Source organism: Ursus arctos, unplaced genomic scaffold, assembly GCF_023065955.2.
Source record: "Ursus arctos isolate Adak ecotype North America unplaced genomic scaffold, UrsArc2.0 scaffold_14, whole genome shotgun sequence".
NCBI lineage: Eukaryota > Metazoa > Chordata > Mammalia > Carnivora > Ursidae > Ursus > Ursus arctos.
The window spans coordinates 30,347,656-30,362,504 of NW_026622808.1; the positions used below are offsets into that span (position 1 = coordinate 30,347,656).

General features: G+C 49.0%; 1 protein-coding gene across 1 annotated transcript; it reads left to right on the forward strand.

Moving 5' to 3' along the window:
* Positions 1-977: 977 nt before the first annotated feature.
* On the forward strand, positions 978-7,124 carry CCR2 (C-C motif chemokine receptor 2). Its single transcript, XM_026500664.4, has 2 exons — positions 978-1,225; positions 4,540-7,124. Exon 2 carries the CDS (start codon positions 4,551-4,553, stop codon positions 5,670-5,672), a length of 1,122 nt encoding a protein of 373 aa, XP_026356449.3. The 5' UTR covers positions 978-1,225; positions 4,540-4,550; the 3' UTR covers positions 5,673-7,124.
* Positions 7,125-14,849: the final 7,725 nt, after the last annotated feature.

The window sequence follows — 14,849 nt, forward strand, 5'->3', positions numbered from 1 at the left end:
AAAGTAACTACTGATAAGGAGGGACTTAATTCTGTCATTTTGCCATTTTTTTCTATACGCATACTTAGGGCTCTTTTGTCCCTCATTTCCTGCACTACTGTCTTTTTTGTGTTTGGTTGATTTTTTTGGTAATGAAATGCTTAAATTCCCTTTTATTCCCTTTTGTGTATGTTTTAAAGCTATTTCCTTTGTGGTTACCATGGGGATAGCATAGTTAGAACATGCTAATTTAAGTTTATAGCAGCTTAATGTCACACAGCTTAACAACACACAAAACTCCGCTCCTTTTTGGCTCTGTCCTCACCTCTTTTGGTTGTTGTCGTCACAGAAATACATCTTCATGCATCGTGTACCAAGAGGAGGTGGTGGAGGATGGCTAGCTGCTACTGTGCCAAAAGCTAAAATCGACCAAAGTTAACTGCAATTGATCATCCAAGCCTTATCCTGACAGTTGCAAACCTTCAGTAGATTCCAGAGTGCCAGAATAGTTAGATCAGACAGATTCTGTCAGTGCAATTATTATCTGGGTGGGGAGAGAGATTTCTGGGGCTTCCTATGCCACCAGAATCTCTGTGGTGATTTCTTTTAGAAAAACTTCTTTCTGAGGAATGGAACCTATAATAAATAAGGCCCTTCTTGCTAAGGACATCTCTGATACAAGAGACCATTTTGCATTCCCTTTTCAATAAATATCGCCAGCTAAAAAAAAATTTCCAACCACATCCCAAATCCAAGATGTCACCAGTGTGCATGGTCACATAAAACTCATTCTGTTTTCTCCACCATCACCAACAGTCCCACTGTTAGCATTTATCCTCTGGAAAATTAAGTTCTGTTGTGCTCGTTTCATGCAAATTATCACTGGTAGAAGAGAGATGAAGATTTCCAGATATAGAGACCCACAAGATAAAGAAGCGCAGAGTCGTTAGACAGAGGAGCAGATGTACAGGGTGTGCCTGACTCACACTCACGGTTGCATAAGTAAGATTTCAAAATTAATATACTCTGGAGACCTCAACCTAGCGTACAATGTTCCTGGCTGGAAAAGAAGAACTATATCGTTCTTTTTTTTCAAATCTTTACCATTACTTGCCGTTGTATCTCCGCCTCCTGCAGGAAATATTATTTCCTACTTCTGCACACCAAGTTTCTACCTCCAGATCTGTTTGGTTCAGTTGCTGAGAAGCCTGACCCTCCAGTACCACTTGGGAGAAGCTATCCACTGGTGAGTTGCGTGTGCTTTTTCCATTACTTTATGAATCACAGGCTCAAAGCATCCCAACACTGGAGATGCAGGGACTGGGAGCACCCTGGAGGTTGCATAGCTCAGGACTCTGGGGGATGGTCTTGGGGGAGAAAAGGCTGGAGGGTGGTGTCTGCACCAGAAATGGTGGAGAGGCCCGGATGGCAGTGAACAAGTACAGAGCAGGGTGAGACCACCCCACGGGGCTCAGGTGAGATGACAGTGGGCTAAAGAGGACAGTCACGAAGTGTAAGGACACTCAGGCTTCTCAGCTTCTGCTCCTCTCACTCTGCCCCTCCCAGCCCCCTAGGGCTTTAAAGAGCTAGAACTTTCTATCCCAAATATTCCTCCCTCCCCCCTTCATAGTCCATCTATGTGATGGTCCAGACCCTGAACCAAAATGGGCCTCTTGCCTCAATTCAGAAGGCCCAGAGGGGCTGAAGCAAGGAATCTATTTTTCTGAGAGTCAGCTTTTAATTGATTCAGGATGTGTCCTGAGACTTGAAAGTGACACCTCACAAGTGTCTGCTGTGCCATGAGCTAGGTGTGCTGGAGTGACTGGGGAGAAGTCGTGGAGGAGGAGGTGGCTGGTAGCCAGTGCGGGTAAACAACAATGTGGAGAGAAGACACGATGGAAGTGGTCAGGGCAATTGGCCCCCTTGCACCCTACCTTTTCCCCACCCCTGATCTGAATCACCAGAGGGTCTGGACTGTGCATTTCTGACTGACAGACTTCCTGTGTGATACCGAAGCCCAGCATTTGAGAACCACTGGTCCAGTCCACACTTTCCCATCCAGATGAGGAGGCCAGCCCTGTGGTTGGTTACGGAGCAGCCCAGAGGGTGTGCTGCACTTAAGGGTCTGTGTGCAAGGATCCCCAATATCTTAGTTTTTATATGGTCTCCCACTGGATTACCTGGGAGGCATACCTAGGTAATTATTACCTATTCCATATGCATCTCTGCTCTCCCAGGCTGGAGATAGGAGCTCCTGAGGTCTTTCGTAACTAAATAGCCCCAGGTTCAAAATCCAGCTCAACTATTACTTGTTTTGTGAATTTGGGAAAGTCATTTAACTTGCCAATGCTTAAATTGTGAATTTCTTCACTTGTAAAATGTATAAACACTTGCTCACAAAATATTTGCAAATATTAAACTAATGCACGCAAAGTATTTAGCGCAGCACCTGGAGCTTAAGAAACACTCGATTAATGATCATAGATGTAATTCTTTAGGTGGATACATTTTCCCCCCAGGTGCTTGAGACTAGATAAGTCTTATTTAGTTGCAGCAGATTTCCAAGAATCTGGCTTAGTGAAATGCAGGATCTATGAGATATATCGATCATAAGAGAAATTGAAGAATAAGGTGTGTACAAAGATAAAAACCAATTCACTGTTACTACCAGGAAAGGGAAAAAAAGAATATTCTTGAGAATCAAGCCTAATGATGTCAAATGTTATACTCAGTATAAAGACTTTCATGCGTTCCTTCAGTGAACATTTATTGGTGCCTCCTTTAGCTAGGTGGTATATCGTAAGAGCTGGAAACACACATGATCTGGACTTCAAGGGGCACACAGTGTATGGAAAACCGTGTGATAAGGGCTTGTTTTAGAGGCATGCATGGTGTTTTGAGATGATTGGCGTGATTGATTAGAGGAGGCAGGTTTGGCTTCACAAGAAGGGGAATTTGAGCGAGAGGTACCGGCGGATGAATAGGAGTTCACCAGGCATTTTAGGCAGAGGGGAAAGCTTATCCAAAACCACTAAAACAGGCGAGTTTGCAGGAAAATGGACGGAAGATGGTTGGGGTGGGAGCACAGGACCTGGGGTTTGAGAAGTGACTGGAGCCAAAGCCGGGAGGACGTGAGCATAGAAAAGACTGACAAGTGGTCCAGGCATTGCCTTTGAGGTCCCACCGCATACAATGTGTGGGACCACTGCGGTTTTCAGCTGAGAAGTGCATGATCCCGTTGCAGTGTTGGGGAAGTCAGGTTGAAAAGGAGCAGGTCAGGAATAAGCCACGAGCAAGGCAAGACCACAGCAAAGATGGAAATGGGGAGGGTCTAAGGCAAGACAGTGGCAACTGACAGGGGTGCAGAGGGGCTGAATCCGGAGGTGTTTATGAGGTAGAATTCACATGACAATGATAATGACAGTAGTAGTAGAAAAGAGTATGGCTCACGGGAGGTGCTTGGTAAACACTGGGAAAATGGGTAAACCCATGGGGACCTATGCAGGAGGCAATGGGAAATTCAACTCTGAGATGTAGGGGTTGCAAGGTGGGACCGGAAGGCAGAGCTTTGGGACACATTGGCATTCAGGGCGCCTAAAACCCTGCAATTAGACAACACAACTGAGCAAGAACTTGGGGGCGAGAATAAAGAGGTAGCAGGTAAAGAGGTGACAGCCAAGGGATGGTGCCTGGGGGTACTCACAGGGTGGGCAGGGGAAGGAGACACCAACGAAGAAAATGAAGAAGGAGGCACGAGGCAGGCACTCACCTCCCAGAAGGCAAATGAGTTTTAAATAGAAGAACGTAGCAGAAGGATCCAATGCTCATCAAGGATGAAGCTGAAGCAGAGCGGGGGCATTTAGTAGTTGGGTTGTCATGGCAACCTTGCCCAGGAAGCTTTGGCAGGAAGGTGGAGGCAGAGAGTTGAGAGTTAGTTAGAAGGTGTTCAGCTGCAAGTAACAGAACATGGAACTCACAGTAGCTTAAAAAGCAGGGTTCATTTTTTTCAAATCACAAGAAGTCAGAGGATGAGCAGTTCAAGGCCAAGCTTACGACTTGGTGGCATTGGGACTCAGCCTGGTTTTGCTCCATTCTCTGAGTCTTTCGTTCAGGGGTCCCAAACACCAAGCCCTCGCAAGACAAGCTCCAGAGCAGGAAGGGGCAGGCCCGGGTTTTGGCTGCAGCTCTCCTGTCGGAATAGAGCATTCCCAGGGGCCCGCTTGCAGAATGCCCTTCCTCACTGTCCTCCGGCATCGGGTCAGTGACCCGTGTGCCCCCCAAAGAGGAGGTAGAGCAGCACGTGTGCTGTGCAGGGAACTTTACCGAGCAAGTCGGGTCCTCCGGGAAGGCCCAGGGTGTTGAGAAACAGCTGGTGGGGAGACAGCTCACGTCTGCTCCCACGGATAAAGGGAAGTGATTGGGCAGTGCGGGAGCTTTCCAGGACAAGGCTGCAAAGCAGAGACATAGACCAGGCCATCGCTGACACCGCGCGAAGACATTTTTAAGCTTGGGGACGGCAGCAGTTACGTGGGGTGTCATCATTTTGTTCTCTGATTACAGGACGGAGAAACATGGGTGACAATGGCACGTTTCCCCAGGCCAGCCACAACGTGCTGTCCACATCGCATTCTCTGTTCACAACCAATATCCAGGGCAGCGATGAAGAACCCACCACCATTTATGACTATGATTACAGCGCGCCCTGTCAGAAGACCGACGTGAGACTGATCGCCGCCGGGCTCCTGCCCCCGCTCTACTCGCTGGTGTTCATCTTCGGCTTCGTGGGCAACATGCTGGTTGTCCTCATCCTCATCAACTGCAAGAGGCTGAAGAGCATGACCGACATCTACCTGCTCAACCTGGCCGTCTCCGACCTGCTCTTCCTCCTCACCATCCCATTCTGGGCCCACTACGCCGCGCACGGGTGGCTCTTGGGGAAGGTGATGTGTAAGTCATTCACCGGGCTGTATCACGTTGGGTATTTTGGCGGAAACTTCTTCATCATCCTCCTGACCATCGACAGGTACCTGGCGATCGTCCACGCCGTGTTTGCATTAAAGGCCAGGACGGTCACCTTTGGGGTGTTGACAAGCGGGGTCACCTGGGTGGTGGCCGTGTTTGCCGCTCTCCCCGGGATCGTCTTCGCGAGAGTGGAAAGTGATGAAGATTTTCTCACCTGCGCTCCTCACTTTGCAAAAACATGGAAGAGTTTCCATACAATAATGAGGAGCGTCTTGGGGCTGGTCCTGCCCCTGCTTGTCATGGTCATCTGCTACTCGGCCATCCTCAAGACTCTGCTCCGGTGCCGAAACGAGAAGAAGAGGCACAAGGCCGTGAAGCTCATTTTCGTGATCATGATCGTGTACTTTCTCTTCTGGGCTCCCAACAACATCGTGCTTCTCCTGAGCACCTTCCAGGAGTCCTTTAACGTGAGCAACTGTCAGAGCACCAGTCAGCTGGACCAAATCATGCAGGTGACAGAGACCCTTGGGATGACGCACTGCTGCGTCAACCCCATCATCTACGCCTTCGTCGGGGAGAAATTCAGAAGGTATCTCTCCATGTTCTTCCGAAAGCACATCGCTAAACGCCTCTGCAAACAGTGCCCAGTCTTCTACAGGGAGACCGCGGATCGAGTGAGTTCCACCTACACGCCTTCCACAGGGGAGCAGGAGGTCTCGGCTGGCTTGTAAATGAGTAGTGGTTCGCTTCCTACTTATAAGGGGGTACGGCAATGTGTATATGATAATAAAGCCTCAAGGGTCTGTTGCAGCAAGGAGGCCTGTGAGCCTCTGAGGCCAGTGCCCAGGAACCTCAGGGTCGTGCGCCCTAAGACAGACTTTGTCCCTCCCTCAATAGCCAGAGCATGCTCAGGCGATAGTCCAGAAGAACCATGGGTAGAGACTGTGACTTCTCCAATGAGCTCTTCCCAGTTCCTGGAAAACGCCACATCCAGAAAATGCTTATGTGCTTCTCCCAACCTTCGCCTTCACTTCAATGGCTCTGTAATGCCATCCCCTTGGTCAAGGGCCCAGCCGGAGGCGGGGAGGGGGGCGAGTGGGCGCGGGCGGATGGTGTGAGGGCACGTGGGGTCAGGCACGAGTGTCAGGAGGTGGGAGGTGTGGGCTTGACTGAGCCTGGGTGAGGAGGATGGGAAGGCCTTCATTGGCCCAGCCAGACAGCCGTGCCGCCCCCAGCCCCTCTTCCCACCCATATTAACCTGGAAGGCCCCACCTGCTCAGAGAGAGCTTGGGAACCCCAAGAACCCTCTGAGAGCTTCGTCTGGGTCTGATCATCCTCTTCTGTGTAAGTACATGACACATTTTTGCTTTGTTGCCATTTATCTATGAGAACCACGCAGCCTACATTTGAAATCTATTCAATACAGTGCCCCATTGTTCATGTGCGTCGTAAGCCAGATCCCCCTATGTCAAAATGTATGAACGTGTTTGTTTATAAAATCTGTGTAATCTATAATGAGATGAAAAATAAAAGCCCTCGTTTGGTCTGTGCAAGGAAAGGGGAGGTTTGCAGGTAGTGATGGGGAGAAGGTGTGAAGGCGGATGACTTCCTGGATCAGGAGGACAGGGGCTGTAGCAAGAGCTCGGGAGGCTGTGTGAGGCCCCATGAAGCAGTGTTTCCAGAATCAGCTAGGAGGAGAGGCCAGGAAGGATGCGTCAGGACCCAAAGAGGCCTCAGTTCTTTGGATCTGACTGTGTTTATCTTCTTGTTGCCTGTCCCTGCTGCCCTGGCCCCATCTGCCGCCCCACCCCCCGAGACTTCATCACATCACTCTTGCCTGAAGGATTGCCCTACCCCAGAGCCAGCTCGCAGAGGTCCAGAAAGTAGCCTTGGGGAGTAGAAAATGGTGCAGCGAGAACCCCTCCGTGGGCTCGAGAGAGGGGGAACAGCTGGTGGGGGCCTTGGGGTGTGTCGCTGGGGCAGAGAAGGGGCCAGCAGATGGGGTAGAGGCCCCTGCCTTGGAAGTCATACCCCAGCCTGTGAATCTCGGGGTCTAACTGCACAGACGGGGTGGACCTACACGAGGAAGACTCTCGATGGGTTGGGGAAAGTGATTTCCAAACTACCTTCCAGCACCTCGTTTTTGGATCCAGGCATAGAGTTCACATATGTAAAAATAATAATAATAATAATAATAATAATAATAAAGTAAAAATAAAAGTAAAGCTGAAACTGTAACTTGCACATGGGACAGAGTATCATTTTAAGAGTTGCTATTATGTCAAGCCTGAAAATACCGTATTAGTCACAGAGAGAATTCTGGTTTTGAGTTAGAATGTGGGAGCCTGTGGTGTGTTTGGGAGACTACCAATTCAACATTAATAGTTGTTGCTCAGGGAGTCCGGGGTCTGGTCTAGGGGCTTAGTAGCTCATGGTGATGCAGCGTCTAAGTCACACCGTTGGGATCCTAGCGCCCGCTCCACAGGCGGCATCTCAACGGGATCTCTATTCTCGAAGCTTCGCGGCCACAAATCCTTCTGCGTCATTATGAAGTCTAGGGAGTCATGGGTTTGATTGCGTTCAAATGCTTCTGTGCTCTGCAAATGTCATTCATGTTCAGACTGTCCGGTTTGGAGTGGGAACTCCTAAATCACACTGACCCCTCATCGAACTTTTAAACCGTATTTGTGAAGGAGAGGAGTTAGCTCACTTAAGTCAGCAAAGACTTTTATCTTGGGTGAGTCAAGAACGTACACGGGTGACCCGGCGCGTTTCTGATCTGACACAAGCAGGAAACACAGGGCATCTGGAACCTGGCGGCTCAGGAGCTGTAAGCGATGATGATTCTGCTTTCCTGCTTCATGGCTATAGAGATGGTTTCAGAAAGAAGTGTGTGTGTTCGGGGCAGGGAGAGCACGCTTCGCCTTCCGATATTTGTAGTATCCTCACCAATGCATGAAGTTTTGTTTGGACGATGAAATGTAAATATTGGGGTTTTTTAAAGCTATGATTTGGAAAATGAGTTAATGCTCTAATGTTGTTTTCAAAACTATCTAATTAGCGACTCCCCATTTTCTCCTCCCCCCCCAACTGCAGCCTCTGTTAACCACCATTCTATTCTTTACATCCATGGTTCTATTTTAGGTGCCTCGTGTAAGGGGAGTCACATGGCATTTGTCCTTCTATGACAGGTTTATTTCACCCAGCCTAATGTCCCCACGGCTCACCCGTGTCGCTGCATACGGCAGGACGTCTTCTGTATAAGGGCAAATAAAATATTCCATTGCATGTATACACTGCATTTTCTTTTTACGTTGATCAATATGCATAAAATTTCAGTTGTACAAGACGAGAAGTTCCAAACATGTGCTTACAACATTGTCCCTGCTGATAGAGTACTGTATTGTCCATTTAAAAATCTGCTAAGAGGGTAGATGGCATGTTAAGTGTTCTAACCATAATAATAATAATAATAATAAAAAGCCTGCCTATTTTGTTATTCTGTGGTGTGGTAGATTGTCTTCCTGTTTGCCACTTTTCACTCCTTCCCCTGTGTGATGACACGTGCCTGTCCTTGCGGTGTGACTTAGGACTTACAGTGTGCCTTGCAGGTGTCCCCCTCTACCCACAGGAGGCTCGGCCGCTAAAGACTGAGCAGAAGCGCCATCTGCCTCAACCACACAGAGTGATAGAGATGGTTGGGCTGAGCCTCTGGCTTTCCCTGCTCGGCCAAGGGGAAGATCCACCCCGGGCCACAGCAGGTGCCACGGCAAGCGAGAAAGAAGACACAGAGAACAGAGCCAGAGACCCAGCCACACACGGCAGCCACATGTCACAGGAGCAAGAAGTCCACGCTTGCTATTTTAAGTCACTGAGCCGTGGGGGCTGTTTGCCAAGAAGCACAAAGGCTAATTAGCACACATGGTACATAGCGGCTTCATAAATACAATTCAGGAAAGTATGCATTTGTTATTCCATCGTGGAGTTCAATGCGGCAAACATCCCCTGAAGATCCTCCGGGTGCCAGTCTGGGTCAGGTACATAGAGATGGGTGTGTTAATTCCCGTGTTCTTAGACCCCTCTAAGTGCAGGGACTGGGGAGGGGAGGAGGGGTTGTAAATCACCAGGCACCGTGCAGGGCACAGAAGGAGAGGTATGTGTGAAATGTTCTGAGAGCCCGGAGGAGAGAGTCACTCACTCAATGATAGTCCCACATCACGGCAGTCAGAGCTATAGTAGGATTTTATTGCCACCAAAGAAACTGCTGCTTAAAAGCTGCCGATGGGGGCGCCTGGGTGGCACAGCGGTTAAAGCGTCTGCCTTCGGCTCAGGGCGTGATCCCGGCGTTCCGGGATCGAGCCCCACGTCAGGCTCCTCCTCTATGAGCCTGCTTCTTCCTCTCCCACTCCCCCTGCTTGTGTTCCCTCTCTCGCTGGCTGTCTCTATCTCTGTCAAATAAATAAATAAAATCTTTAAAAAAAAAAAATAAAATAAAATTCTTTAAAAAAAAAAAAAAATAAATAAAAAATAAAAGCTGCCGATGATCTCCATTTCTAGAAGTGGAAACCTGTCTTCTTTATCCCAAGGAGAACGTTTGAGTGGGCTGTCTGAGACAAGCAGATGTCCGGGAAGATCATCATTCCCAGGGATGGGTGTCTTGAGACTTCTGGTGGAGTTGGGGGCTGGGCAGAGCGCACCCCTTGCCGTCCTCCACGATGTGTGACGCTCAAAGGCCCTGGGAGTGAGTCACCCAGACCCCATCCTTCTCTGCTTTGTCTTTTTCTCATTATTAGGATTTCCCTAACAAACTGAAATGGCTTCAGGGTTGATTAACCAGCAGCAGCAAGGGCCACCAAGGGCCACTAAGAGGGAGCTCATCAGAGAGAAGAGGCCTCCGGGCTGGTGAGCTGACCTCCGTGAATTTAGGGGAGGGCTGGCCCTGGGTTTGGTGAGTCACTGAGATTGGGACATTGTCACTCTGACACGATGTTTGTAACTTGACCCAGGGCTGTTCTCACATCCTCGGGACCTCCTTGCTGCCTCACTGCTATGCCCTGTCTCCACCATCTCCTCTCTCCAATCCCCTCTTCTCTTGCTCAGCTCGCCTGCTGTCTAGACGATGCCCCTCCCAGCAAAGAGGAGCCGGCCTCCCCTTCTTGCAAGCTCCCACTCCTCACATGATTTTCTCAGACCCCATGCCCTTGGCTTTGAGGAGATGACCCCCCCCACTCACCTCCCCATTAAGCCCACCCCTTTCTATAACCCTTTCCTACCCAAATCTCTCTCCTTGTAGGACAGGGGTGCAAGGAGTTGACATGACAAACAGGGGGACAGAGCTGATTCTGCCACTCTAGTAAGCCCCCAGGGAAGATGTGTGAGCCCGGGTGTCAGTGGTTTTCCTTAGAACTGTAGGGTACTTAACACCTCTCTGCCCTCAGCCTCGGGCCATAACTGCCAGTTCTGGGGTAACAGGAAAAGTCCTGCATGATATCCTGTTTTGCATAGAGCTGAAGACAGAGGTGCAGGTGTGATCCGATCCGAAGTCACAGTGGGCCTATTACATAGCTTCATGGTGCACTACGTTGCATTAGCTCGATGTCTGGGTGCTGATTGGAAAGAAATACCCAAAATGCATAAAGCAGACTTCCCAGCTGAGTTAAAGGGTTTCTACCACATCTGGATGTATCTGATAAGGGAGGAGGTAGACAGCCTGCAAGTGTCCACTTGGTTCGATGACTTGCACAGGGCATGGGGATATGGAGCAGGGGCTGGGAAGGGGTCATTCTGGGAAGAACCTGGAGGACAGAGACATCAGGGGTTGAGAGGACAGCATGATGACCCCCAGCCTCACCCACCATGAAGTGTATCTGAGGCCAAAGGTGAAGCAGTGTTGGGAGTCATGGGACCCTAGCATCGTTGCTAAGACACACAGGTGGTAGGGAAGGATTCTTCCCCTTTCTCTGAGGACCATGGGATTCTCTGACTTTCTTGGTGAGGGTGGCTTTGGGGACACTGGGAGCATTCTCCTTGGTAGGGAATATCAGAGCACTGGCAGCCACACTGAGAACAAGCAGTCCATAATAGTGATTGATGGAAAGAGCATGAATGTCTAATAACAGAACTGTGGCAAATGTGGTTATGGCATTATACTGAACAAAAGAAGCCAGACACAGAAGAGGATACTGTCTATGATTCATAAATATATGAATTTAAAAGGAGAGGCACGTGATGATCCATGGTGACAGAAGTCAGAGTGGCCCTTACCCCTGGGTATGGTGCGAGGCCACCTTCTGGAGTGATAGAATGAAGCTCTATCATCTCGAACTGGAGGGGCGTGGTTATGTGGGTATATGCATATCAAAATTCGACCAAGTTGTGCACCTAGGATTACTGCACTTTGCTGCATCTAAATTATACTGCCATAAAAAGGAAGGAAGGAAGGAAGGAAGGAAGGAAGGAAGGAAGGAAGGAAGGAAGGAATCATACCACCATAAAAATGACAGTGTAAGAATTATATAGAAAGAGAACTTTTTAACAACATGGAGAAATGTCTATACTGTAATCTTTTTTTTTTAAGATTTTATTTATTTATTTGAGAGACAGAGAGATTGAGAGCCAGAGGAGGGGCAGAGGGAGAGGGACAAGCAGATTCCCTGCTGAGCACGGAGCCCGATGCGGAGCTCAATCCCAGAACCCCAAGATCATGACCTGAACCAAAGATAGACGCCTAACTGACTGAGCCACCCACGCACCCCTATACTGTAATCTTTAGCAGGAAAAAAAAAGAACAGAGAGAAAAGCATATAGAACTGGTATACATATGGGAACAATTAATCAAAAAGTATGCATGGGAAAACGTCCGGACTGAAGCACATCCTATGTTCAAGAGTATAGTTTTGAGATTGTGAGAATATGTCTGATTTTTTCCCTACTCTCCATTTTTCTGTTTTTCCTAACGCCATACAGTGAGTGTGTGTTGGTTTTATTAGACATCGGTGTTAAAAACTGAAAGGTGTTCACAGCCCATCCCGCTGTTGCCTGGCATTGACCTGGAGGCAGGCTGGAACCGTGTGAGTGTGAGCTGCTGCGTGGCAGGTGCAACCACCCACCCAGCGTGGATTCAATGTCTGGACACCGAGCAGCTATTTCAAAGACTGGCCAGCTCCCTGAAAGGAGGGAGGGCACAAGACACCCTCCGATATGGGCATCGATCGAGTCTAGAGTGACAAACCGGTGAAAAGACCATTTCTCATGGGAGTCTGAATGCCATCCCCAGCAGAACAAGAGCCCTACAAACGAGAATCATGAAAGACACCATGAAACTCAGTCACGGCATGACAGACCGAAATGTTTCCTTGATTCAAGGCTGAAGAAGTTGCCGTGGGTCCTCACTTCCTTGTAACTCCTTGGGATGAAGCTCCTTCCCGAGAGGTGACCTGAAGCCCCCTCTGGACCCAGAAACCCAAAAGAAGTGACGCACCCGCTAAGCTGGGCTTCCATGTTCTATGAATCCTCACCCTGTTTCCCCCCCGAATGTGTACTGTCCAAACCAGCTTGGCCATAGAGTCATCCAGTATGGAATGGGGGAGCTGCCTTCGGGACCCCCGGGTCCAGCACATCACCTGACAGATGAGGATATGGAAGCTCAGAGAGGGGAAGTATCTTGCCAAGGGCACACTGGGAGGGGTGGGGGTGGTGGGCAGCACCCTCTGGGACGCCATGCCCGCGCCGCTACTCCATACTGCCCTCTAGGGACGAGCACCCGTCATATCCTCAGCCACGCCTGACGATGGACGCACAGAACTTCCTAGGGCCAGGCTCCAGCTCCGGGGGTGAAAGTAAAAAGCCACCCTTGGTCACATACAGAAATATAACATGTATCCAGCAGCGTCCGAGAGTTCTACACACACACACACACACACACACACACACACACACACACTACCACCAGTGAACACAAGGCTATTCTTTGAAGGACCAAAACTATTGATGCCGCCTCTTTTCTGCAAAATTTTATATTGATTGATTTGCTACCCATTTTGTGAACTCATATTTTTGTGAACTATAAGGCCTCCTTTACATATAGCCCACAGAGAGCCGATATCTGCCAAGCACCCTACCCTTTTTATATCATTTGATCTTGACCACAGACCTATCGAATAAGTTTGTGATTTGGGTTTGGTTTTTTTTTTTGCCCCCATTTTACAGATAAGAAAAACTAAGGCTTGGGGAGTTTCAAAAGCTCATTCAGTGCCAAGTGGCCAACGGTGAAGCTTGGAACTTACTTCTGGAGCATGTCAGCAGAGTCGGGTTCTTAATCATTGCCTCCTGACTTGCATACACAGGATGAACTTGAAGATCTTTTCTTTTTTCATGATTCACTGTCCTGGTTATGATGACCCATTGTTGGGTTCTGTTGTGACCCAAAAGCATGGCCCTGGGTGGGTGGTTCTTGATTACTGGGCTATTTCTGTGCTTTTCTGGCTGTCCCAGCCGTCATCTCCTTCTAGTCTATTCTCCAAGCACCAGACGCTAGCTTCACCCCTGCAGCTTCCAGGCCGCTGAGACTTCTCTGCTCTAGACCAGGACCCCGGGAACCAATTTCATTAAAATTTTACCAAATATACTCTCCCTAGGAAAGGATCACGGAATGAGTGATTAGGCGTTTGATGTTTCCCGAGTAGATATTATGTGCTAAATTCTGGGTGTGGCCGCCTCGCGTGCCCCTCCCCATAAACTTGTTATTCAGCCCATTGCACAGACGGGAAAGCTGAGGTAGGGCGGTGCTTCAAGCGCCGCCGGCGGTCTGGCTGCAGAGGCCAGGGCTTAGCCCTGTGTTAGTCTGCCTCCACAGGTGTGGGGTCTCTGCCACCCTTTCTTAGACCACAAGCCGATGCTGCTGATGCTGTTGTGGAGGAAGCGGAAGACCCCAGAGGGCGCTGTTGAGGTTCAAAGTGCTGTCCCCTGTGTTCTCGGCTCGGTAGTCAACAGTTGAGGTTTTTAGATAAGTAACCACTCCACCAAGAAAGCTCTCTGTGACTGCATATGGGATTGTCATAGACTCCTGAACCTGACCCTACGCCGTCAACTGTTGCTTATTTTATGCGGACAATTTCTCACAGCTGCAGAGAGACTGTGTCCTTGGAGGCAGGATCTCTGCTGTATGTATCTGGCAGAGTGCAGGCACTCACGAACGCCTGCTGATCTGGAGGGCTGCCACGGAGCAACCAGGTGGAGGAAATTCATCATGACGTGCCCCACGACATACGCAACCCCAAGGAAGACGGGCAACGTGTTTAGATCACAGGGGAACCTACAAGTAAAGCCCTTTAGACAATCAGTTGTTTTCGTATGCAGAGAAAAATAGTACTGGTGGGGGGTGAGGTATGAGTGTGAGCTGGGGTAGGCACAGGGGATGGGGGGGAACGTGGGCAAAGGGGACCACAGGGTTCATAGGAAGCATTCCCCTCTCAATTTCAAGTTGGCTTCAGTAGCTTTGATTGAGGACAAATAGTCAGAGAATCAGAATCTCTCCTGTTTAGCCTCCCCATTGATAAGCCCTGTGGTCTTGTACAAATAAACCATTGACCTCTCAAGCAGCAATTTCTTCCAGCAAAATGAAGGCTTTTGACTCGATAAACGCGAATAATCCTCTAGTTCTAACATCCTTCGATCCTATTTTCCAACAGATTCTGTGTAGCTGGATGAGTAGAAAACAAAAGACATATATGTGATCAGGGAAACCCATGAATAAGCTCTCAGGCCAGACATCTAGTCTCCAACCTATTTTAAGTTGAAAAAGAAGAACTGTTCTCTGATTTTTTTTTTTTTTTTGGCCCAGGCAATATACTTATTCACTAAAACTCCGCCTCCCCCTTTCAGCAGAAACTGTGCATTTCCTACTTTTA

Bases quoted from the DNA above. Each gene is read 5' to 3' on its own strand.
- CCR2 (XM_026500664.4), top strand. From the start codon at position 4,551: ATGGGTGACAATGGCACGTTTCCCCAGGCCAGCCACAACGTGCTGTCC.